The 25513-nt window shown below is 52.8% G+C and overlaps 1 protein-coding gene across 6 annotated transcripts in view; it reads left to right on the forward strand.

The window, feature by feature from the left end:
• PLXNA1 (plexin A1) overlaps nt 1-25513 on the forward strand; it is a 165587-nt gene that overhangs the window by 82987 nt on the left and 57087 nt on the right. For all 6 annotated transcript variants that reach the window (XM_067303322.1, XM_067303325.1, XM_067303324.1 and 3 more), the window contains 4 exons: nt 2135-2288; nt 3000-3099; nt 15347-15461; nt 24253-24453. In XM_067303322.1, the coding sequence (XP_067159423.1) occupies nt 2135-2288; nt 3000-3099; nt 15347-15461; nt 24253-24453 (570 nt within the window). The remainder of the gene's footprint in view (nt 1-2134; nt 2289-2999; nt 3100-15346; nt 15462-24252; nt 24454-25513) is intronic.

Raw genomic sequence — 25513 nt, forward strand, 5'->3', positions numbered from 1 at the left:
AAAAATAAATGAGGAATGTACAACAAAAGAGAGGGAAAGAGAGGTCTCATGCAAAGAAAATGTAGTAAAGTGCAGGGGATTGATGAGGGCTGGCCTGTTGCTGGAGGGAGATAATAGACTGGTTAATTACTATTCAGAAAAGACATAACTGAGCAATAAATATTTCTGCATAATATAAATAATGGCATAAGGATTGCCATACTTAGGCCAGAGATCCATCTAGCTCAATATCCTGTCTCTGACAGTGGCCACTAGTAGATATTTTGGGATGAGTCTTAGATGTATAACTTTTTGCTTTGTCTGTGCAAACAGAAAGGATGATGTACTTGCATGGAGTATTTTCCAGACCATTAGCAATGTAAAGAGAATATGAAACTGCATATACTAGCAATAAACTTTTGAAAACTGCCAGGTCTACATATCTGGCACTTAGGAGTCCTAAAAAGAGTTGGCCAAGGAGCCCTTTGGCCTGCCTGTAGATGCGACTTTGTAATAAATAAGAGAATATTGAGAAAAGTTCAGTAAGCAGAAAAGGTGCTCGTTTTTTGCCGATATGCAGAAAGGGCAAATGAGACAACCCAGTGGTTAGAGATTGCTTAGTCTGACATTAATTCTAGGAAAATTAACGGAAAAAACTGATACAGGATACAACTGATGAAGAATTAAGGATACGAGTATAATTAATGCCATTCAATGTGGTTTTATGTCCAAAACCTCCAGATTTTGTTCTTTGATGAAATTATGACTTGAGTTACAAGAGGGACTGCAGGGATGTGATGTCTTTAGACTTTTACAAGGCATTTGACTTGGTACAACACAACATTCTGATTAAAAATTAGCATTATACAATATTGATAAAGCATGTGTTAAGTGGATTAAGACCTGGCTCTGTGACAGATCTCAAAAAGTAGTTGTCAAAGGGGAATTGTCACTGAATGGAAATGTTTTGAAAGTGCTTCTGTGGGGATTGGAGTGCAGTGCAACCCCCCTTAACGTTTTCAATGGTAATGTGGAAATAAATGTGAAATCGCTGCTGCTGAGATCTGCAGAGGATGCTGAGATTGGTGGGGTGGCACATAGCTGTGAGGATGAGATTACCATGTGGAGCAGTTGGGTTTGAATGGGACTAGTTTACCAGAGAGTGGGTCTTAATGTTGCCAAGCATGGAGTTAAACATCTAGGAAAAAGATAAGCCTTTGACAGATGCCTTAGAAACTGGTGACTCTGGAAAAGCTCCCAGGCCACAGCTGGAGCGCGAGCCCTCCGTGTGATGCTGTGTCCGTCCGAAAGGGCTCTTAGTGCTCTTTGGATGGAGCTGCGAGTTGGGAGGTGCTTTTATCTCTATCTGTGATTATTTGCATGAGTGATAGCAGGATGCACAGCACAGAGGTCTGGTGTGATTGACACTGGGACACTGCACTCAGACTCGGAGTCCACCTTTTAAAGGAGGAGGCTGCAAATCTCCTGTAAACATCATGTAAATGAGTTGAAGGCTGGAGAAAATGCCTTCCAGTAAGAGACTTCCAGAGCTCAATCTGCTTAGCTTATCAAAAAGAAGATTAAGAGGTGACTTGATTACAGAGTATAAGTGCCTTTACAAGGAGCAAATATCAGGGACTAAAGGGCTTTTTAATCTCTCAAGGAAAGGCATAACAAGAACTAATGGCTGGAAGCTGAAACAAATTCAAATTAGAAATAAGGCACGCGTTTTGTAAAGTGAGAACTGCTGACCCCTGGAATGAATTTGCAGAGGAAGAGGTGGATTCCTCCCCTCTTGATGTCTACAGAAGTGGATGCCTTTCTCTAAAATATTCCCTCACCAAACACTGTGCTTGGTCTCTGTAGAGAGGTGAGACATAATGGTTTGTGGTGCAGGAGAGGGCAGAGGATGTAAGGCAGTGATTCATTCGGTCTTTAACCCGTTTAAATCTGTACTCCCTCCTTGAGCTGGGAGTTCATGGACGTGGATGGTGCTTGCTTTTAGCCTGCAGCAGGTCCCCCCTGCTAGGTGTGGGTGATGGAGGCGGGATCACAGCCCTGATCTTTTCCCTGTGCTGGGCTGGCTCCTGTCGGACACTAAGGAGTCTCCGCTGTTTGCTGGTTCCCTCTGTGATGCTTTTGCCTCTCTCCCCAGCTGGTTCTGGAGGCCTGGAACGTCCCAGACCTCTCGGCCGGAGTTAACTGCTCCTTCGAGGACTTCACCGAGTCCGAGAGTCGCATCGAAGATGGGAAGATCTACTGCAGCTCTCCCTCTGCCAAGGACGTCATCCCCATCACCAGGGGCCGTGGTGAGCTTGCGCCGCTTGTGCCCCGGGAGCGAAACAAAGCCCAAGACAAACCTTGCCCTGCTTGTTGCTTTGGTTATTGCCCCAGTTGTTGCCCCAGTAGCCAGATGCAGAGGAGGTCTGGGAGAGGGATCTGGCAGTCTTCCCATGATAGCATCCATCCCCAGCTTCAGAGCAGAAATGAAGACAGATTCTTGGGATATGGGAGGAAAAGGACATTGCTGCTCGTTGGGGTCTGATGCTTGTCTTTGCCCTTGCCCTCTCCCATGCCTTGGGCGCAGTTTCTTGCTGATGGTCTGTATGCTGGCCCTGTGAACCCTGGGGCACCTGGCCTTGTTCTCCACCTACGGACCATTCCCAGGCAGATGTACATTTTTCCCAGGGGCTATAGGCCACTAAGCTGTCCCCCAAACTGTTCAGCTCCCTTCAATACCGCTAGCACAGCCCAAGGCACCTGCCTCCCTGACAGCACATTGCAGTAAGCAGAAGGGGCATGGTGCTGCGCCCGGGCTCTGCTGACCTGTTCAGTGGCTGGGTGGGTATGGGTGGGCACCCTTGCTCTTTTTATTCCTGAATCTGGGGGATTTTGTTAGTTAACTGGGATGAATGGACTTTGTTGCCTAGCTGCCTCCAGCCCATAACAGGCCATGGGCTAAGTGCTGGGCTGAGCATCATGCCCTTTCTGATGCCTTTTTCTGCCTTGCTGTCTCCCAGGGGACAAGCGGGTGGTGAAACTCTATCTGAAATCGAAGGAGACGGGGAAGAAGTTTGCCTCTGTGGATTTTGTTTTCTACAACTGCAGCGTCCATCAGTCGTAAGTGCCCTGGGCTTCATGAGCATGCTCTGGGAAGAGATTGGTTGGGCTATGCGAGACTTGGAGAGAGAGATCTCAGCTTTGAAGCTGTTGATATTGCAAGAGGAAAGCAGAGTCCAGACGGTGGTGTTTCCAATGAGAAACCTCCTCCTTTTACCCTTGTAAAGTAGGACAGTGACCAGAGAGCGCACAGCTGCATTTGGACATGCGGGAACATGTAGCATCAAGGCAGAGCCTCACTTGAAATGGACTTTGTTTGGAAAAGCTTTGGAAGAAACAGGGAATTTACTGCATTGCAGACTGTAGCAGTCCGTGTAACTGAAAATGCCGAGCATCTTATTCCTGGAAACAGTTAAGAGGAGTGACTTGGCTATGCAAAAGTAAGGAGAGCCTGTGTTTTCCTATGAAGGTACTCGCTTCCCAATCTTGTTGGAGAGCAAGCTGGAAAATTATAGCAATGCTGAATGGAACATACTGCATGTTGTGGGACATTTACCCAAGAATTTCCTAAGTGGAAGTAATTGTGAATTTACTTTCTTGTCAGGCTGCCTTGAAATCAACTTTAAATATGGGTTTTTAGGCATGTGGTAAAATAGAGGAGGTGTGGATTATTGATATGCTGTTTTACGCACAATGTCTAAAGCCCCTAGTAGCTAGCTCCAGATTAGGGACTGTGGACAGTGTGCTTGAGCAGCAGAGAGAAGGGTGCAATGTGCAAACATTAGAGGAGATACTGGGTTGTGTTTGGGCGAAGAAGCTGGAGTTCAGGAATGCAAGCGATTCTGTTACCCTGCCAGAAGCCTCCCATGGATGGTGATGCTCTGGCTGATCAGTAATTTTAGATAAGCAAATGCAGAGTGATCTCTTTTGGGCTGCTTCTTACAAAGAATCTATCCTGGCTCAGGGGGTTTGCCGGGGCTCTGCTACAGATGGCTTCTTCAAAGCGTGTTCAGCGAACAAGCTGTGTTTTCTGCTTTGATCAGGGAAAAGCAGGTGAGATGCCGGCGCCTTGGAGTACTGACTCGGGCACCTGCAGCGAACACTCTGCCTGCAGCGCCGAAGGAGATGCGTCCGAGGAGAGCCCGAAGGGCTTTCATTCGCATGCCTGGCAAGGAGCAGTCTGCCTGCAAAAGGCTCGGGGATATGAAGGCTAGAGACCAGGCAGGCCTTCGGTGGGGTGAGGAAGGAATGGCCCCTGCAGACTGTTTGCACCGGGAGGACATCCCTCCTAGCCCTGGGATTTCTGCTCTGCCTGCTCCTCGTGCAGGGGGCAGGTCTTTGCTCTGGGGAGCTCTGCGAGGGTGAGGAGAGAGGGAAAGAGTTTGCAAACTTGACTTTCTTACTCACCTTGACTCATGAGATGAGCTTTGTCTCCCTTCACGTCGTGTGGTTTCAATAACATTAGCTCAGCTTTGGCTCGGGAAGGCTGCATGTCATTATTTTGCAAATCAAAAAGCCAGTGTGACTTTTGTTTTTCTAAATGAAAGAAACAAGACTTTTAAGTACAAATAGCGTCAGGTATGGTCCAATCAGGGCCCCATCATTTGGGTCCAGCGGGAAGAGCTGGTGAGGGAATTGGCATTTTATTTTATGTGCTTCACATATGAGCACCCCCCCCACCCAACCAAACCTACAACAAAGAGCCCTGACTGATTTATTACCGCGTTGATGTTTAATTTTGGATGCATTATTTAAAAAGGCTAATTATGGATGCATTAATATTTATGGGCTCCAGTTGGAGCTGATAGAAAAGTCCATGTTCTAGGCTGTTGAACATTATTATTATTTTTTTTACGTCAAAGATTTTAATGTTTGGAGGCAGTTTTAACTTTGTGACCTGCAGTCAAGTCATAGCCAAAGAACATGACAATATCTGGGATGATGCAATACTTTTAAATACCATTTGCAGACAGGCGTCTTTAATGGATCTCTTTGGAGTTAATAGCCTTTCAGATCCAGGTTTCATATTTTGCGGAAGAAAATCTATAAGTCAGCCTGACAAATTCTGTATTAGGAACAATATGCTTTTCCATGAGGCTAATGTTTTTTCTGTGGAGTTCTCTGATCACAATGCATTATGCTTTCTTTTTATATTTGGGCAGCTTCGTTTAGGTTGGGAGCCAGGGGCTTGTGTGTTAAATCATTTCTCAGCTGAAGACAAAATGTTCAGGAGAGATTTTCAAATCATTATGGAAAGATATAAGAATCGTGAGCCAGCTCTTCCGCTGGTGTAAGCTGGAGCAACTCCAGGGAAGCCAAGACAGCTCTACCATTTACATAGTGCAGAAGCTGACCCCTCTTATTTTCAGCAGAGATCTGGAAAGGCATCTGCAAAATGCACTACTAAAATCCTTTTGCAGATTGTGGGTCTGATCCTGCTGTTGTTTGAGTATCCCTAGTCTCTTGTTTTTTACTACCTTGCAAAACTGTTCTTCCCATGCATTTTCAAGGACTTCTGGAAACAGTGCAGCTCCATAAAGGTGATTTGTAGAAAGGAAGATGTGTCTTATCCCTTTTCTTTATAGAGAAGGAGGGGTATAAAGAAAGTTGCATTGCCCATATGCTTGGCTTCTGAAGGTAACATGGGGGAGCAGGCCAGGGGGATGTCTTAGATATAAATCCCTTAAATCCCTCTTCCTTTCCCTTCTGTTATTGCAGTGCTCTGCATTGCCACCCAGCATGATGGGACACGGCCTCTCACCCATCACAGAGCAGCGTGGCTGGTCCCTTGTGACCGTGGCTGATATGTCTCCATAGGTGATCCCTAGGTGACACAGGAAAGGTGCAATTCCTCTATAAATGACACAGCATCACGGAGAGGGTGTGCTGGGGTTCGGTGGCATGGAGAAGTGTGCATCTGAATACCAGCACTGCAGAGCAGCCCTGAGACTGCTGGGGAGCTGCTGGACAGCAGAGCTGCCGCGGCTGCTGCTCTAGCAGCTCTGCATGGCCAAGTGAAATGATGAAGCAGCGCCTTGTTTCTAGCTTTACTGGATTAAAAGGGTGAGCAGAGAGGCAGAGCTTGCCGTGATTGAAAAATGAGCGAGGTTTGTTTATGATGAAAACAAATCGCTTTCTGTTAACAGTAAAGAGGACGTGCCTTGCACCTGATTCCTGCAGCAGCCTGTAAGAAGGTAGAGATACAGACAAGGAGACAGGTGGGGAATTTGTGTAGTAGCACCTTTTTTGGAAGCAATGTGTCTCTTTGCTCCAGTTAGCAGACAGAAATTTCAAAAGACTTTTGAGGCCTGCTAGTAAACACAAGATGGTTTGAGGATGGGGTTAAAACTCTGTTTCATAAATGCCCCAGTGAGTTAATCTGTTTAGACCTTGTCAATGTTGGCCATGCTGCTTTCAGAAGGAGAAGCTGTAACAGAGTCTCAGAGTGACTCTCTTCTTTGCTCTGCTTTTTGGAGAGGAGTCACTGTGATACTAAATACCAGAGTCCTTTTGCATGTCTCAGTACAGATTAGCTAGTTCTGGCCAAACTGGTGTTGACTGTTGACAAGGCTGTCCCACAGCTTATTTTTCAAGGTCAGGCCTGTGGTGTCTAGGAGACTGGCTGGGAAGAAGCTGCTCTATTCTTTGAGAAAGCTGCAGCAAGATAAACTGGGTGGCTGCTCGCTAAACTGAGAGTAGCACAAGGTGTTGAGGGAGACCATTGCAAATGCGTGGTCTGTGTGCTGGGGATGTGCACAGGTCAGTGGGTATTGACTGGAAAGGGATCAGGTGCTCCTGAATTTCTTAGCAGGGGACTTTTTGTTAAGGGCTGGCAGGTCAATGTGAAGTGACGTGTGCCAGAGCTGCCCTGAGACCACTGTTAACAGCTCATTAACTAAGGAGCGTTTGGTGCAACATCATTGCCTCTCGGAGATGTTAGTACCGTGTGCACCCATGTGGTGGGCAGAAGGAAGACCAGCCACTTGTGTGGCAGTGGTTTTCCTTCTCCTGCTCTGAGTCACTTGGAAAGCTTTCTGGGGGTTGCATCCATGTACCACATCCCTGTCAGACTCAGGGCTCTTGCGGAGCTCAAGTGGATGTTTGCAGGCTGTGCTATCATTCTGGCATCTTCCTCCTGAAGGTCTGTGTATCAGGGAGGGGGTGTTTCTGGGAGAGCCATCCAAGGTGCATCGAACAGAGGAGTGGAAACCTGGAGTTTGATGCAGAAAAATGGGTCCCTTACACAGAAGTACATAGGTGCTGAGTGGCTGAGGATAACTGTGAGCCCCTGGGGCTGAGAGCGGAGCTGGAAGCATGGGCTGGTCATCAGAGCCTGGATGTAGGCTCTGGTTTCTGTGATGGAGGACGGGATAGGAAACCTCATGGCGGAGACCAGTGTGGATTCCCTTGGGGGTTTCCTATGGGGCATTGATCAAGCACATGCTCTTAAAGACTACTCTGAGGCTTTGATAACCTAATGAATCAGCCTGTGTCCAGAAGCTGTGTGTGCAGATGTTGAGGTCGTCTTTGTAAGCATTAAATTCCCTCTTCAAAGCATTCTCTGGGAAATAAGTACCCTTTAAAGATAAAGACATAATGCCAGGCTCCCTGAGTGACTCTGGTAGAGCCTGCGGTTGCTGGCGAGGTGGATGAGTGCGAAATCTGCCTTGCAAGCAAGCGAGGAATTCCAGAGAGAGATGGAGAGCCTGGGAGTGTGGGCTGGGGGAGTGCTTCAGGAAGGGGAATTCCTTGGGACTCGAACATTGCAGCTCTGCGGGGGGGGATACCAGCTGCGAAAGCCGGAGGATCTTGGAGGGAGCACACGCTGAGATGTGGGAATAGATCAGAGCCTCCTTGTCCAGCCTGCTGTCTCCAGCAGGGACTGACACCAGCTGTTTCCAAGGACAACCAAGGATCCAGTTGTTCCCAGTGTTTCCATGTTTCCTGTCTGGGTTTCCCCTCTGGAAACTCTGCTTCTTAACTCCTGTCGTGGTCTGTCTTTTCGGTTTTGTGCCAAGATGGAAAGATTCCTGGGAGGGGGCTGGAGGGGGATGGGGAGGAGACCTTGTGGTTCTGCCTCACCACAGTGACAGTTGTGGCAGCCAGGTCCCATCAGCGATGGGATGATGAATTTCTCGAGGGTGCTGTAAAGGCCAGAGCAATGGGGAAAAATGCTGAGTGGCCCTCACCCTGCTGACTGAAGAGATGTGAGCTCAGCTGTGTTTGAATCGAGTAGCCCTATCTCACAGGTCAGGCTTTTGGTATAAGTCTCCATTAGGCAAATGGGATTTTAATGCATTGCCCAGGGGCTGGGGGAGCAGCGTGGCTGTGCGAGGAAGACGGGGGAGGAAGACGGGGGCCGGGCTCCTCGCTGGTGCGTGAATCGCTGCAGAGCCTGCTGGCTGCAGTGCTTCCGGCGTCCAGACAGCCTGTCCTGGGGCCTCCTTGGAGGCGGTGGGACGGTGCCAGCCCTCGCTCTGCACTGCTTCTCGCTGAAGACTTGCAGTGTTTCCGGCTAGCTGTGTCCCAGCTTCCCCATGCCTCTGCTTGCTGCCTGCGGTGGGATCGGTAGCTGAGTGCACACAGCCTGACTGCTTCTCTTCAGGCTCAATGTTACTAATTTCCTGATTCTTACAGATGTGCTCGGTGTTTTCTTTTTGAAGGCATGGACAGATGGCTGCAAGCAGTTGAGTAAGTGCATCTGAGTAGCCACCTCTGAGCTGTGAGGCAGTAACAGATTTGTGCATATTCCTAGGCTAGGGCAGGCGGAAAATCATGTAGGACAGCAACAGAGATCACTCAGGATAACCAGTTTTATGTCACATTTGTTATCTACTAGGAGGGCTGATACAGTCTGGTTTTGTGTTTCAGTGAGCGGACGTGACTTCAGATGTGCCAAGTGAATTACTTGTTCCTGGAGGTCTTAAAAATCAGGGCCTGATTCTGCATCCTCTAATCAGAGTGTGATGTTGGGGTACCCTGAACCACCCTGCAGTGGCTCTGGCATGCCCCACACCTACTCCTGGGAGAAAGGCCCTTGGTGAAGCTCAGCACAGCAGGGACAGAAAAGCTTTGGGCTGGCAGGAAAGGAAGTGCAGAAACTTGGTGGCTTGAGATGGGCAGAGAGGATGGGATGGAGGGAGGCGAGAGCTGGTCTCCCACCATGGTGGCTCTCCCAGATTTGGGGTCCGCCTCCTGCCCTGCTCAGGAGGAGCAGGGTTGCCACCAGCATGTGGCTGTGGTCTGCCCGTAGATGTGGGGGGGGGGCACTGGCTGCTCGTTCCTGCTGCCCTTCAGGATTTCTGCCTCCTTTTACCTCCCTTTTCTGGGGCAAATAGACGGATATAAAGCCCAAATTGCTGCCATTCTGCCTCTTGCCCCATCCAGCTGCTGCTCCAGATGCAGGCTATGATGGAGCAGAATATTCACTAAGGATGTATCTTCCTTGCCAAGAGAAGGTCTGAGAAGCAGTTTGGGGGCTCGTAGGCGGTCTGTGGTGTGTGTACGCAGATGCTGTTTCCATCAGCATTGTGTTTATAAATTCCCTTTTTGATGAACCTCCCTTGTTCTGCACTTGGTGCTGTTGAACTTGCCCCCTTTCCTCTTCCCTGTGGTTTGCTCTGTGTCCTTCCTCCAGAAGGGCACTGCTCCAGGCTAAGAGCCCCAGCCTCTGTGTGTGTGTGTGCATGCAATGTTCACACCCCCATGTCCCAGCCCGCACTGCTCATGTTGAATACCTAGATTATTCTCCCGCCTTGTTTGTTTTTCGAAGGCAGCTTGCGGGGAGGATGGAGGCTGTGGGGGCTCACCTTTAGTCACCCGCTCTGTCTCTTTCCCCTCTCTCCCTCCCTCTCTTGTTTGCTTGCTCAGGCTTATCTCGCCCCTGCGGATGCCTGTTTTGTTTTCTGCCTTCCCCTCTCTGCGCTCCGAGCGCTGAAGAGCTCTCAGCTCTTTCAAGCCAGAGATAAGAGAAGCGAGGACTTGTTTTCCAGACCGTGTGAATGCCGATATAATGGTGAGGCATGCACGGCATGCCTGAGGCTAAGAGCAAGGGAAGGTGAAGGAGGAATGAGTTTGGATCTGGAGCCCTGCCAGCTTCCCATGCTTTGGATCAGACCTGGCAATATTGTTGGGGTTATTGGAGTTGCCTTCTGCTCACCTGCCTAAGGGGCCTTTGAGGAAATGGTCCTCTGAAGCTGCCCCAGCAAGTCTGGGCTCATCCTGTAGTGACACTTCCAGCCTGGTAACAATACCAGAGATGTTCTTGATGTGCTGCTAAATGTCCCTCCGTTGTCTTGTCTCCCTCTTTGTATTGCTGGTTTTGTGCATCTGTGTTAGGTGTTCATCTAGCAGGACCTCAACTGTGAGCAAATTTGGGATTGGGTTTGAAACTGGAGAGAAGCAGCATCAGGAGGTCTTGACCCAGCCTTATAGTGACTTTGGGGGGCAACCGTGGAAGGTGTGGGGAGGCTTTGGCATTGCCCCCCATGCTACTCAGTGGTTGCTGTGCCCTTTCCAGCTGGGTGGGGAACTGCTGCCATGACCTGCAGGGCTGTCTACTCTTTCTGGGTGAGGTTCCAGCAAGCCTGGGCTTGATTTGATGTGGGCAACTCTGCACAGAGCAATTAAATTCTTGTCTGAGGCTCTCATCACTCCTCTTGCACACATATAGCTGGTGGATCTGACACTTCCCTTTGCCCAGCCTGAACTAGTTGCTGGCTTTGTCTCTGGTTGTGAGGCACCTGGAAGGGCTTGTGATGGAGAAGGCAGTAGAGATGTCTGGGGAGCAAGTTGTGGGTCCATGTCTGCACTGCACCTCCAGCATCGGTTTTTTGCCTGGCTGGGCTCCTTGCATTCCCAGTATGCTTCAGGGAGGGGGACTTCAACACATGAAGGAGAGACTCCCTCTATTCATCAGGAGTGATGAAAGCTGCTTAGGCAAGAAGTGATGAGGGAAAAGTGCCTGACCGTGGGAAGGAGAGAGACAGCACAGATGGCATCATGCTGCCGAGCAACCTGCTCCTGCATTGGGAACAGACAGCAGTGACAAATGGACACGCTGGGGATACAACCCCTGCCACTCCGTAGAGCCTGACCTTGAGCAGACGTGCCTGGCTCTGAAGCATACCGGAGAGCTCTGCCTCTTCTCTTTCAGCAGGGGTCCGATTAGACCTATTTGCAGGAACTTGTTCAACCCGATGCCTCTTGCTGGAAGATGTGTCTCCTGATCAAATCAGCTTTCAGTTCCCTTAAACAAGGCAGTTGGTTTGCTTGCTGCTTGAAGCTATAAAGCAAAACTTGTGGACCACAAAGTGAGGTGACTGCAGAAAAAGCCTTAAGAGGGCCGCAAAGCTCCCACACTCCAGGGAGAGGGGGTGTTAGCTTAGAGCCTAATCAGCATCATTTACATTTCAGAGCCATTTGCTCCTCTGCTGCTGAGGAGGGCACATGGGGAGGGGGCACAGATGCAATCACGTGACTGCGTTTGGCGTGGTGCAGGATAGCGCTGCTTCGTTGCAGTCCGGTGCCTTTAGGGAAAGAGTTGCCAGCTGGGAGCAAAGGGAAGAGCTCCTGTCTTTTTCTCCAGGACTCCTGGGCTTTGACAGTCCTGCAGGGAGCTTGTGGGGGGAGCGATGTCAAACCACCCGTGCTGAAGCCAGCGGGACCAAGGCACGTTAGAACTGGAGTTTAACCATGTTATTGGCACCTGGGTACTAACTTGCTGGGTGCTTTACAGAGTCTTTAGCCGGCTGGGTTGTGCTCACCGAGACACACTTTAAATGCAGAAAAGATGCTGTGGCGTGAGACTTGTGTGGCAGTGAGTGTACTTACAATTACGTTTGACAACCTTACGGCAGATGGAAGGCTTAGGCAGAAATGAGAGTGTGAAAACTATCTCCAAGGACTATGGCTTCAAAAGTGACTCGGTTGTTAGAAGCAGTGTGAAGGGGAATTAGGACGTGGAGATCCGTACACTTAGCATAGTGGATACTTGAAGGATAACCTAAGAGGCATTAGGAATATGCGTGTCCTTGGGCAACTGAAGAGGAGGCCAAGAGACCAGTGAGAAAGTACGGAAGCTAATTGGCAAGGGAGATGCTCAGGACTGCTGGAGGTTCACCCGGCGTGAGTGGAGCACCTCTTTTACAGAGCTGAGCATCGGCTTGCAATCAAACCCTTGTCTGTGACTCTTCGTCTCTATTTAGGACAGCTCTGAAAGCCAAAAATGATTTGGTTTTGATCTCAAAGAACTGCAGTGCTGAGGTGCACGGGCTGATGAATGGCCTGGGGAAAGGCAAGGCTGAAGTCAGGTTCTTTATCTGGACTGCTTTGAAATGCCTCAAGCGATGGCAGAGGAGAGACTCAAGAGTCTTTTTTTAAAACCTGAAAGACCTTGTGGCTAGAAAATAACTCCTGAGGTGCAGCCCTTGCTGAGGGCTGATCTCGTGTGAGGATTTCTGGTTATGCCACGATGAGTGACTTGCATCACAGCGATGGCGCTCCTCTGGGGGCTTACCCTGCTGAGACTTGTACATGTTCCTCTTTCGAATGACCTTTCTGTGGTTACCATACTTCCGCTAGGATTAACCCATACTTTCAGTGCTTTCACTGCCCTGTTGCCTCAATATCCTGGATTTGTCTGCCTCCCCGTTGCTGCTTGAGCCCTTGTCATGACGATAGAGGGTAGGAGCAATCCTGCTGCTTTGTGTCCCTGCTTCCCCCCACCCTCCACACCTCCCTCCATCAAAGCAACCAGAGATAGGAGGCTACGGCTGTGCTTTTAAGTTGAATCTCTGCAGCTGAAATAAAATTGCATATATTTGCATAAGGAGCATCTCAATTAACATATTTGTGGGTAAAGCTAAAAGGGCTGTTCATTTGGAAGTGAAAATGTGAGCGAAACATGGAAATGACTTCCAGCCCCCTTTGCAAGCAGCTTAATTAAATATTTCCTTAGTGTGTGCACATAGATTTAAGAAGCTATTGCTGTATATGTAATGGTGTGTGAAGCTCCAGGGCAGGGAGCTGTGGCCCTGCAAAGCCCCAGGTGTACGTTTGTACACAGGCTGTCTGCACCCTGGGCTGCCTGCTGCAGCGGCTTGCTCCTGCGCCTTCCCCACACCTCTGAAGTGACAAGTCTGCTGCCGGGAGAAGGATTCAGCGTGCTAGGTCCCTCCATCTGATGAAATCGCTTTTCAGGAAGGTTGTCTTTCTGCTGCCTTGTATTGTGATACCGTGTTTTCCCTGTCATTTCCCACGAAGGTAAAGGCAAAATGGTAGCGTGGTGATTTAGGAGAGAGTTCTGGCCAAGCAGGACTTCCTGCTTCCCACAGATGCTGTGTTTAGGGGAAGATCCTGTCTTTAAATATCATTGCTTTGGGCCCAATCCTGTTCCTGGTTAGATCAGTGAGATCAAGAAGGAGCCTTTTAGGGAGATGAGCAGTGCTGATGCTTTTTTTTGCTCTTGTTTTTAAGCTAGGGTAATTATTTCTCTTGCCTTGCAGCTCCTGCATCAGTAGCTCTTCCTGTCTCCTAATCAGGAGGACAGGTTTGGTTGCATGGGACATGCTGTGTTTCGCAGACCTGCCCCATGAAGCCTGGCTGCATTAATTCTCGGCCTTGCTGCCTTGGGACAGTGTCAGGGAAGGACTCAGCCCTGCGTGGCAGCAGCTCTGCTGGTGTCGCGGTTCAGTTGCTCCCTTCTGCAGAGGGCGAGGGCCTCCGAAGCTGCATGCCTGGCTGGAGAGAGCCCTGGCCGGGCACTTGGGGTCCGCGGCGATGAGGTTGGATGATCTGCCCTTGCTGACAGAGATATCTCCCAGGGCTTGGACTAAAATGGTCTTTGAGAGCATTTGGTGTGTTCATGTAGCCCTGCCTAGGGGACGGAGGACGTTCCTTGGCAGGTTCAACCACACACTGCTAAATTTTGGTACTACCTGGTAGAGGCAGGGGTTAACGCTTGGCAAACCACGCTAGCCAGTGATGTCTGGCCCTCGGTGGTATGAGCGCGTGAGCGGACTGATGTGCCTCAGAGTTAGCCCGCCTCTCTGAGCCATTCGTCGTGGAGCAGAGGAAATATCACGGGGACAACTTTTGCCCGGGTCGCTCGCTATGTGGCATGAGCAACAGTTAATATTACCATATAACTTGTCTTCTGCAACTTGAACTTTGGTTCACCTCATCTTTGCCCTCTGTCTGTCTTTGGCTGCTGTTGTGGCCAGGAAGGAGGGGTGCGAGCCCTGGGCTGCCGGGGAAAGACGCCAGGAGGCTGGGGTGCTTCTCGCTGGGATTTCCCGGGATAGCTCGCTGGGATAACTGCACGAGGAGGAAGCAATGGACTGAGCTGGCGCCATGCCTCCTCTCCCCGCGTGGGTCCCTTTGGAGGGGCTGCTCCCCTGCTCAGAAAAGGCGTCCAGCCCGTGGTGCTCGTTCCCTACGCGAGCTGCCCCACTGCCGGGCGCCTCTGGCAGCGGGATGGCAAAGCAGAGGAGTGCGGCTCGCTGGATCAAAGCGCGCCTGAGCTCAGGCCCCGAGGAGCTGCAGAGCGGAGAGAGGGATATGTACACACGAGCGTATAACACAAAGAGCCCAGAGAGGAGGCTTAAGAGAGAGACAGAAATGTTTCAGGCTGGAGAGAAAGGGGGTGGGAAGCAAACACACACACAGCCGGCGAAGGGCTGCGGACGAGGGGGGCAGAGGGAGAGGGTCACACACAACGTATTGTGAGCGACTGAAAGGCACTACAGTGCTGAAATGTTAATCTGACCCAACCTTTAGCCAATTATAATTTCCCTCTCAATGAGCGTGCATTAATCTGGCTCTTTCTCTCCCTTTTCTCTGCAGTGGAGAGCCCTTGTTCTGCCTGCTCTTGCTAAAATTGCCTTTCATGAAATCAAAATAAAGCTCCCAAAGTCTGGAGCTGAGCCTCCTCGCAGGCGGGTGGGAAGGGAAGGGGTCAGCTTGCCAAATGGGGGGGGGGTCACGCGGCCCTGCCGTGGCCCACGCGCGAGCTCTGTGCTGGCCAGAGGAGGAAGAGCGTGGCTGGCCAGGCTGGCACGGAGGGAAGGAGGAGATGGAAACACTGCGGGCTCCGTAATGGGTGTGGGCAACCTGGGGAGTGAAACCTGGTGGTCCAGGATGCCCAGAGGTGGGGGCAGAGCAGGTGGCTCCCTTCTAGACAACTGTTGTTTGCACAGCCCTCGCCCCGCTGCCATACGCGACTGACCCATAAAGCAGTCTGAAAGGCCTTGGGGGGTCATTCCTGCCTCGTGGCACCCTAACGTTGCCCGCTTTGCTCTCTCTGCAGCTGCCTGTCCTGCGTGAACGGCTCCTTCCCCTGCCACTGGTGCAAGTACCGCCACATCTGCACCCACAACGCTGCTGACTGCTCCTTCCTGGAAGGGCGCGTCAACATGTCTGAGGTAAGGCGGCTTGAGTCGCGTCTCCTCTCCTCCAAGGTTTCCTGGGAAGCAATGAAGAAGTTGAGGGGAGAGCTGCTGGGATGGCATGCTGGTGGGGAGAGGCTGTATTCAGTGAGAAGTGCCATTGCAGGGAGACTGCTTGGGATTTTGGGCTGAAGTCAGAAAGCACTTTAGGCTGAATGAAGTGAAAAACAAAGGCAAAGACATTTAATCGTTTTTCTTTGATGTTTTTGAAGGGATCAAGCTTGAACTGTCATTGCAGAACAACTAGTTTTCAGAGAGAGGAAGGTTAAACCTGTAAAACAAACCATTTGGCTGCACCTCACGCTTTCTTTATTTCTACCACTCTGCTAAGAAACCCAAAGAACTTTTGTTGGGGTTTACCTTTTGCAGGATCCGTGCCACTGACCCGGGAAGTCTGTCGCTCAGTGGGCCCTGGCAGGAGGTCTTTCCTCCCAGCCCACCCCAGCATCGCTGGCTGAGCATCGAAGCAGGTGCTGTGCAAGCTCTTAAAAGCAAGAGCTGCAGGGCAGTAGGTCCATCACAAACCAGGTCACCAGTGCTTCTTTTGCCAGCCTGCATCCCTCCCCACCTTCCTGCCTGCATCATCCCATTGAGGAGGCTACAAAGCCCCTGCTAAAGCAGAGGGGAGCTTAGCCCTTGCTGTGCTCTCTGAGGGCTTCCTTGTGTTGCTGCCTGCAGTGGGAGATGGCTAGGAGTTAGCTAGGGATAGGGGTGAATGCAATGTAGGGAGCCAGTACTGCTCCTTACAGTATGCTTTTCGGCTAGTTCTGGAGAGGTCTGGCAAATAGCCTGTGCTGATTTGGGTCCTAAAAGGAGAGTTTTGGGGAAGGAGATTTTCTCTCCCTTCCCCACCAAACTCCTGGAAGGTGACTCAGATTGGTGTCTAGCAGCACAAGCCCCTCCTGAGCATACTGGTCAGTGCTCACACTCTTCCCTGGAGGGAAATAGTCCTCTCGTTGAAGTGTTGAGGGGTACAGACCTGTGGCATGAACTTTGGGGAACCCTAATAATACTGCTGCCCAGGTAAAACCCCTGTTGATTTCAGTGGAACCAGGATTTTACTCTGCTAGATGCTTTCTTGAAGGAATAGGCAAAAGTTGAAACACCTGCTGTAAAGCTGATTTGAGCCCAGCAAATTAGAGCTTTGCTGTAGCCTAACAACATACCCTCAACCTTACCTCGTCTGGGCTGCCAAGGCAAAAGGGAAGGTCCTTCCTGACCCCTCTGGGTCAGCTGATGAGCTAGAGCTGGTGTTAGATGAGGTGCTTTCCTCTGATGGACACACTGACTTAGAGCAGGGCGAGTTCCCTTGTTTGGGGACTGAGATGACAGGGCATCCTGAGGTATCTCTGGGGCAGTACTGGCACTTCCCCTTTGCTTCTCTCTTCACTTGTTCCAGCAATTAGCAGTGTTTGGGAGACAATGAGGCTTCATGAGCACAAAACTGATTGTTTATCACAGACCTGAGCTTAGCCTGTTTTCCAGTCGCCTGTAAAAGGACCAAGTGGAAAGGGTCCCACTGCCTGATGTTTGCCACCGGCAACAAAGCCATGTACTGCCTTGATGGAAATGGTTCAAATGCGTGTCCTGGAGAAAACGTTTGTCCAAGTCATCTCAGAAAAACTTCTCCCAGCTGGCTTTTTGGTCTCTGAACTCTGACAGAGCTCGTATCACATCAGCCTCCCAAGCCGGGACTGGGGCCTGGGAACAAAGGAGAGCAAGAAGGGCTTGTCTCCACTTCACAGATCATGTGTGAAGACAAGCAGCTGAGAAGTCCCTCAAGATCTTTGCCGTCTTGGCTGGCTCTGAGAGAAAGCCTGCCTCTGCATCTCCTGGCTTAGGAGGAGCAGTAACTGCATCTCTGAGTAAATCTCCGTCTCTTATAATTTGTGTCTTCTGAGGTCTCCCTTCATCCTTGGTGGGGGCCTGTGGGTTTCTGTTTGCCTGTGGGTTGTTGTCCTCCCTGTGTCCCCATGCTTCCTTGCTGGGTTTGGCACATGCATGGAGTTAGATGGATCCCTCTGTGGCCGAAGTGCCCTCAGCTGTATTTTTCACTTCCCTCTTGCTGTGTCTTTTTCCCTCCTGACTCCTGTCTCTGTAGCTGCTCTGGGCTCCTCACTGAAACAGGTCAAACTTCCAGCAGGGAACAATTAATTTTTTTCCTCTTCCTCCCTCCTGCCTCTTTCATCATTCCAGGAGCTAGGGCCCTCCAGGAGGGGACTGGAGAGAAGGGTTATTACTCAGCCAGAGCCCAGCCACCAGCGGCACAATCACTCTTGTGCCAGGGAAGGGATGGATGGAGGAGCATCTTTACACAGGGTGAAGCTGAGCGAGCCCTGCAGATTTTCCCTGTTTCCCATGGAAAGCCAGAGCTTCTGTTCCTGCTGCCTGTTCGAGGGGAGCTGGCCATGTCTATGGGGGAACATTTGGGCTTTACAGTCTCAGCCCATCTGGTATTTGGGTGCTCCCCAGTTCTGTGTTTCCATGGACTTCAGGAATGAAGGATGTGGATGGTGTCCTGCACACGGCTGGGCTGGGATCTTGTTGATCGTTGCTCTGGGCATGGAGCTGAGGAAAGCCTTCTCTCAGCCAAGTGTGTCTGGATAGCTGGAAAAGCCCAGCCATCGCTCTCGTGTGTGGGTAGGTGGGGTTGGCACTTGCCATTTCTGCATGGTGACAAGCGAGCATTGAAAACGCGACTCTGCTTGTCAAACAGCCCTTTCTCTCCCTGCACAGTCAGCGTGCATGAAGCTATGTGGGTTGTGGCGTGTCCCTACTGCAGCTGAAGTCAGCGCTCTCTGTGCTGATCCTCTTGGACTTGCGGATATGAGAGAGCAGCGATGGCTTTCCCCTGCCTCTTCCATCATAAACAGAGCTGAATTCCAAGTTTTGGCACCTTCTCTCACCTTTGTTGGGGTATTACCAAGCACAGGGGGTGGTGTCGTGTTCATCGGCACTCGAGTGTGCCCCAGACAGCCTGTGTGATGTGCAGGCCGGGACAAACCCAGCTCAGCTGCCCAGCACAAGGGGGAATTATGTAATGTGAGCACATTAGAAAAAGCTGTTTTCTCCCAGCTTGTGCCCTGAAGAAATCTGGCGAGGAGTCAGCCTGTCCCAGGCAACATGGAGCCCTATTCTTGAGGTCGCGTTTCCAGCCAGCTCTGACGTTGCTTCTGCAAACAGGACGCTCAGCGCTGGCGATTCTCAGACCACCAGCTGTCTTGCAGCTCTTGTGCCTACCCTTTCCCTAGTGCTCGCCCGCCGAGGGCATGGCGGGCAGACTTCTGGAGCTCTTCCTCCTTTCCCATAGGGTGAACCCAAAAGCCTCTGCTTATACCCACTGGCATGTCATCTTTGAGATGTGTGCACCTTTCCCAGAGGACAGAGCTTGTGAACTTGTGTCACTTCCGAGCATGGGCAAGCTGTCCCCCGGCAGACCTTTTGGTCACACTGGGACTTGGAGCAGTGCCTGGCCTGAGGTTTGGAAAGCCTGGCTCAGCTTGTTTTCACTTTGGTGTGGCCTCAGCAGTTCCTGGCAGGAGTGGCAAGATGCCCTCAGACCAGCCGCTTCTGTGGGCTGTGTCTTCAGACTGAGATTAGAAATCCTGTCCCTTTCCCCATCAAGCCTGGTCCTGAGCAGACTCCCAAACCAGAGCAATGCAGCCAAACCTCCCAAGGAGCCCAGTGAGTGGGTAGAGGTTACTCGGTGCCAGACCATGGCACTGCTGGACAAATTAATGGTAGACGTTCAGCCTGATCCTGTCTGTGGGAGGATGTCTAACTCTGGGAGTTATTTTAAGCAGGATTTGGTCTGTCTGCATTTCGGTTGGTTTGAGCATGGTGGGCATTGGTCAGAAAAGGCGTGGAAATCTCTTAATACTATTGCTTAACTCTGTATCTGCTGGTTCCCACTGGCACCTGCAGTACAGGCAGAGTCATTCAGTTCCCTCTGGAGGTGGAAAAGTAGGTGTTCTGCAGGAAAACACAAACGGCAACCCAGAGCACTCTGTCCTGGGCATGCCTGGGACATTACTGTGGAAGTGCATGGATAATTGGGCTCTGCAGAAGTGTCTTTCTGTGCCAGGTATGTTCTGGGGGATGGAAGAAGCAGAACTGGGTGTGGACAGGAGCCACCACTCATTTGAGTGTGCTTGGGAATGGCAGCAGCAGGAAGGATGTCCCTGCTCTCCTGCTGCTGTGGCTTTAAACCCCTGCACTCTGGAGTCTTTGGTTACTTCATATTCCCAGAGATCTTTGTCCTCTGTGGTTTTCTCTTGGGGTGAAATGTGGGGAAGGGATGATGAAGGGAGCACGGCTGCTATTCATGCTGCTGTTCCCATGTTCCCGCTCACAGTTCCTAGGGGTGGCTGAGGATGTGCTCAGTAATTGAAACTGAATTCTCCTTTACCAAAAAGCTGCTCTCCTGAGATAATCCCTGGTGTCTGGGGACATGGAGGGTGAAAGGCTGGCCTCCTGCAGGCACCAAGCATGTTTGTTCAGTCTAAGCAAGTTCAGCTCGTGCTTGTTCTTCATTTCCCCGACTGGTGGGAATGGGTGAGACCAGGAGGACTTCATGGAGAACCCCAAAGGCCTCAGAGAAGATTGCTCTTTGATGTGGCTGGGAAGAGGTCTGATCCTCAGGGTGCTTAGGCAGCTGGAGCAGAAGGGATGTTGGCGAATGGTTCTTCATAGTGCCCGGTGAAGTCAGTCCACAGTGCCCTTCGCAGCTCCCGGGGCCGTGTACAGCGATACCGCGAGGCTGCGGACTTGTCCCATGCTGCTGTGAGCACCCTTGGGGCAAGCGCCCCAGCTGAACTGGAGTCAGGGCCCCTTGTCCCTGTCCCTAGCTCCATGGACCAAGTGTACCTTGCTGGCCTCCTGCCCTGTCCTGGTGACCAGGGGCCCGCCCGTATGTGAAGGGGTAAAGCCTGCTGGAGGGAATTGGACTCAACTGGCAAAGAGACGGAATGGGAAAGAAACCCGTTCAGAGAAACTCATGAGAGGGGGGAGCGCAAGAGGAGGCAAAGAGGGTGGATAGATGGGGCTGAGCAGAGAAGCTTCTTCAAGGATGTGGCCATGGGGATGGAGGTGCTAGCACGTGGAGGGGAGGGGATGCAGCAAACACGAGGAGGGAGAGCTCGTGAGAGACCGATGGAGAGAGGAGCCGGCATGGGAGCTGAGATGGGGGAAAGCAGTGGTCAGAGAGAGTGAGGGGGGAGAGACGGAGGGGAATCAGGCAGGGCAGCGGGGCACATGGAGTGTCCCCTGCCCTGTGGCTCCTTGCCGCCCATGACCCCGGTCCAGCCCAGCCCCAGCCTGCCTTCGTCCCCATCTCTGCAGATGATGCAGCCTTGCAGCTGGAGCTGGGAGCTGCTAGAGAAAAGAAAACCACTGCAATTACATCATGGCTCTAAATCTCTAACTCTCAGAGCAAATATAGGCACCCTCGTAAACATCTTTATCCAGCTAAAAGTCCAGTTTTAATGGGAGAAAATCTGAGATTTCCAAGATTTGAAAGGGTGGGGGGGTTCTTGCTTTTGTGCTCGTCCCATTGCTTTATAGCTCCCCACTCCTGGGAACCAGGTCTGGGAAGAGGGTCGGCATTTGCTGAGGGATTGGGGAGCTCTGTGGGCTGTGCAGAGCGTTTCCAAGGGAGTTTAGTGACAGGTGGTGCCTGGGCGAGTTTTGTCTGCTCTTTGAATTGATTTTAGGGGGATGAGTTGTCTAAATGCCCCCCCCCCACCACCAGCCCTGCGTTTTGAGGGGGAGGGAGGCCGAGTCGCAGCCGCCCTGGCCTGCGGCGGGGAGCGTGGGGACCAAGGGAGCCCTGCGCGAGAGTCCGTGAGCACCAGGTGCTTCCTGTTTTGGAGCAGGCTGAAATTTTTGCTGGATGAGACACTTCTGCCAGCAGATGCAGAACATGTGACGTAGCAGGAGGACTCGGCTCCGGCTCAAACAGCTACTCAGCAAAACGGGCCCGCGTGCGGGAGATGCAAGCACGTGCCTGCCGCGCTGTGCGTGGGACCGGCTCTCCCCCACGTCCCGGCCAGGCATGGGGACCTGGGCACCACGATGGCGCCTGAGACTGGCGGTGACGGCGTTGGACATCCTGGCCGCGGAGCGATCCTCGTGAGCAGCCGGGGCAGGATGGGGTTACCCGCATCCCCGGCTGGGCCGAAAGTAACAATTATGGAAGAATGAGGAAACGGAGGCGTTTGATGTCCTGTGGGAGAGCGAGCAGAGAGCTAATCCTCGCCGAGCCTGTGCGTACCCTGCGGGGAGGGCACGTGCCACCCGCGGTGTGTCCCTGCAATGCAGAGAGGGATCAAGCAGGCAAGGACGTCTCCTCCGCCAGCAGTTCTGCTCCGATCCCGAGCCGGGAGCCGAGGGCGACCCGCTGCCTCGCTGCGGCAGGGACGGCTAATTATAAACCGCAGCTTGCGCGCGGGGCTTCCCGCCGCGAGCGCGGGGCGGTTTCTAAAAGCGGGTCGGCGTCCTCGGCCCCGTTCTGCAGAGGGGAACGGCGGTGCAGCGCGGGAGGCGGCTCCTCCGTGGGGACAGGGGCAGGCGGTGGCAGAGGCGGCGCTGCAAGCCCGCGGTCTGGCCCCTCGCTGTCACTGCCTGCGGGTGGCTGAGCTGACGCCGCTGCTCCTTTTTGCTTTCATTTGGTTTGATATGTTTTGGGGACAAATAGTTTTCTTCCCTTAGAAAAAATGCCCTTTTGGGGAATACAGGCTGAGAAGAACAGGAAATTTTAAAAGTAAAACCAGTTGGGGTTTTATGTCAGTATTTGCTAAATGAAACTTCGGGTTTTTTTTCATTCCTCTGTGTTGTTTTATAGTTAGATTAATCCCATAGGCTGGGATAAAGATCATCTCCCCTCTTGGTTAAATGCTGCCCAGATAAACCAAGTGTTTTGTAAGTGCAGGGAAGCATTTTGGCCTGCCTGGGATGAGGTCTGGGGAGCAAGGAGGAGTAGGGCTGTTTTTTTCAGAGAAAACTGAAAACTGAATGATTAAAGCCAGTCTTTAGAAAAGGTATGTGGGAGGTGTGTGGGTAAGGTAGAGGAGGTACCTGGTCAAGGCTGGGCTGTGCGTGGTCGGCCGTGGCTGGGGGAAGAGCTGCCCGTGACTCCTGCTGCCCCGGCCCTACGGAGCAGCGCGAGAGCAGCGGGGCAGCTGCGGAGAGGGAATGGCCCTTCCCTGGCACTGCTGCCGGTCCCTGAGCGGCGGCAGTTTCTGTTCTCAGCCTAGCTCGTTTCAAAAACACATTATTCCCCTGTGCTGTTATTTACAGCCGACACTTCTAAGAGTAGCTGCCCTAGGTGCGAGATCTCAGCCGGGCCCTGCAAGGCTGGCGTGGGATTGCATCAGGCTATTGCTGCCGAGGTGGCATCCTTGGGGGCCCCGGAGCTGTTTTTCTGCCCGAGCTTATTTATTTTTGCTCCCTCCTGCTCCCCTGTGTGCTTGTGTGCTCCCCTCGTGTGCTTTGCACGTGAGGCTCGGGGGCTCCGCTAGGAGCAGCGCAGAACCAGCGGCTATTAAAAGCTCCGAGCTTTGCCCTCCCGACGGCTCCTTCCCTGAGGAGCGTGGGGGCCTGGCAAGGTGCATCCGAGCTCTGCTGTGGGGCTCGGTGGCCTTGCCTCCCTCCCGGGGCTGGGCTCATCAGCGTCGCCTTGCGGGAGCGGCCGCGGCCTTGCTGCCCCGGGGCTCCCCGTGGGGTCTGCCGGCGGCTCCTCGGCAGGCAGAGCCGGCTGGCACGTGGCTGGGCTCCCCTTGGCGAGAAGCGGCTTTGTGCGGATCCCGAAGCAGGAGGCACCGCTCCTCCTTTTGCAGGGGCTGAGCTGGCTTTTCTAGGTCAGCCGTGCTGGGAGAGCTGGAGGCAGCTCTGTCGCTTGTTCAGCAGGACGGTGTGAGCCGTCTTTGGGAATCGCAGGGCCGCCTTTAGCCATCCCTTCAGGCGGGCAGACTGCTCTGGGCACACGCTGCTTCTAGCTGGCCACGTGGCCACAGCATCCTTCCCGCTTCGGTTGTGATTGTCACTGAGGGCTCTCAGGACGGAGGCTTGCGGAGGGCTCCTGGATTGGGGCAGCTTGGCAGAGCTTTGGGTGCCCACAGCAAGAGGGGTGTCTTTGACCCAGCAGCCAGCTGACAGGGAAGGCAGGTAGGAGCAGGGGGCACTTCTGAGGGCTGTCGTTCTGCAAAGTTTGCTGCAGAATGGCGTCTTGCCACAGAAGGGCATTCCAGAATGGCACCTTTCAAAAAGGGGGGAAAAAGGCTTTTCTATCCATTCGTGAACTAGGGGAAATGGAGGCTGTGAAGGAAACAGGAGGTCTGAGACAGTACTGACATTGCATAGCCCAGTAGATGTTAACTCTGAAACCTAATGACCACAGTTACAGCATTAAAACTCCTCTCATTACCAGTCATTTCACCCAAACCTGCAGCTGATATGCTGCTGTTGCAGTTCCAAGTTGCAGATGCCATAGCTGAAGCCCCTCCCCACCTCCTACAGCCTGGAGCTCACTGGATTGACCTGAGCTGAGCAGAACACCGAATGGCCCTGTGGGCAGATTCCTCTTTTGTCTCTTCTCCTGTGCTCAGGACTTTGATCAGAGCAGCCATGAGACTCTGGGATGGTTGCGCACAAGGATTTACTCAAGTGTACACGCAGGATTGCCTGTTCTGGTCTTTTCCCGGGGGTCCTGGTGTTGGGGAGAGGTTTCAGTGTCTTCTGCTTCATCGGTTGCCTGTTGTTCTCCTTGCAGGACTGCCCCCAGATCCTGCCCTCCACCCAGATCTACATCCCTGTGGGAGTGGTGAAACCCATCACCCTGACGGCCAAGAACCTGCCCCAGCCGCAGTCCGGCCAGCGCAACTATGAGTGCATCTTCCACATCCCCGGCAGCACCACCCGCGTCACGGCCCTGCGCTTCAACAGCACCAGCATCCAGTGCCAGAACACCTCGGTGAGCGTGCGGCTCTCCCGCGGCGGGGAGCGGGGCCGTGGGACGGCGCGTGGACCTCCTGCCTCCTGGCTGGGGTCTCCGGCACGAGCTTGCGCGGCGTTTCCCTGCTTGGCGCGTGTTTCGTTTCCAGGCTGCTCGTTCCTGCCCTGCCCCGGGAGCGCTGAGCTCCCTGGCTTGCTGCAGGGCCGGGTTTCGTTTCCCTCTGGCACGACTGGCGGGCAGGTACCAGAGGTTTCGGGTACTTGCAGGGCCCGGGGCGAGCTCCCAGCCCCTTTTTGCCCCCGTCAGCCTGTGCTCGGTGCTCGCTGACCCGCTCCCAGGTGCAGGGGGTTGCTGCGTGGGGTTGTTCCGGATAGGATCAACACCCCTGCCGCTGAGCCAGCGCCGCCCCTGGGGACCCCTCCAGGCTTTAGGAGCACTTCCAAAGAGATTCGCTTTTGAAAGCCAAGGAAAGTTGCCTGGACCAGAGCCAGCTGGCCCGGACGTTGCAGAGTCTTGCCTCCCCCTCCCCTCTTGCCTCCCCCTCCCCTCTTGCCTCCCCCTCCGCTCTTGCCTCCCCCTCCGCTCTTGCCTCCCTGCCTGCTCTTGGTTTCCCCTAACACCAACGATCCCGCTTTACAAGCCAGCGTCTTCTCAGTCGTTCTGCTTTGCGCACGCCCCGCTGCGTTCGTGCGCGTACCCTCGTGCCTCCCAGCCCAGCCAGTGCTTTCCCTCTGGTCGTGCAGCGCCGGGTTCGTCCTGGGCTCCAGCCGGCAGCTCTGTCGTTCCCCCCGAGCCTGCCTGCTCTGCAGCCCAGCCCCGGCGGCGCTGCGCTGCCTGCGCCTCTGCCGCTAAGCTCTCTCCTGCAGACCGCTCTGCCCTCTGCGGTTGCCTTGTCCCTGAGCCCCGAAGCGAGGAGGCGTTTTGTGGCCCCCTCTGTGAGCTGCGCGTGTGCGTCCCGTGCTGCACGGTGGCTCCTGTGCAGGGAGCGCCGAGCCCGTGAGCAAACAGATCTAAGGTATTAATAGCCACCCCCTCTAGGGAGACGGCGTTGCTCGTTCCTCGGTTGCCCCGCTGGGCT

Source organism: Apteryx mantelli, chromosome 12 (assembly GCF_036417845.1).
Source record: "Apteryx mantelli isolate bAptMan1 chromosome 12, bAptMan1.hap1, whole genome shotgun sequence".
Classification (NCBI taxonomy): Eukaryota; Metazoa; Chordata; class Aves; order Apterygiformes; family Apterygidae; genus Apteryx; species Apteryx mantelli.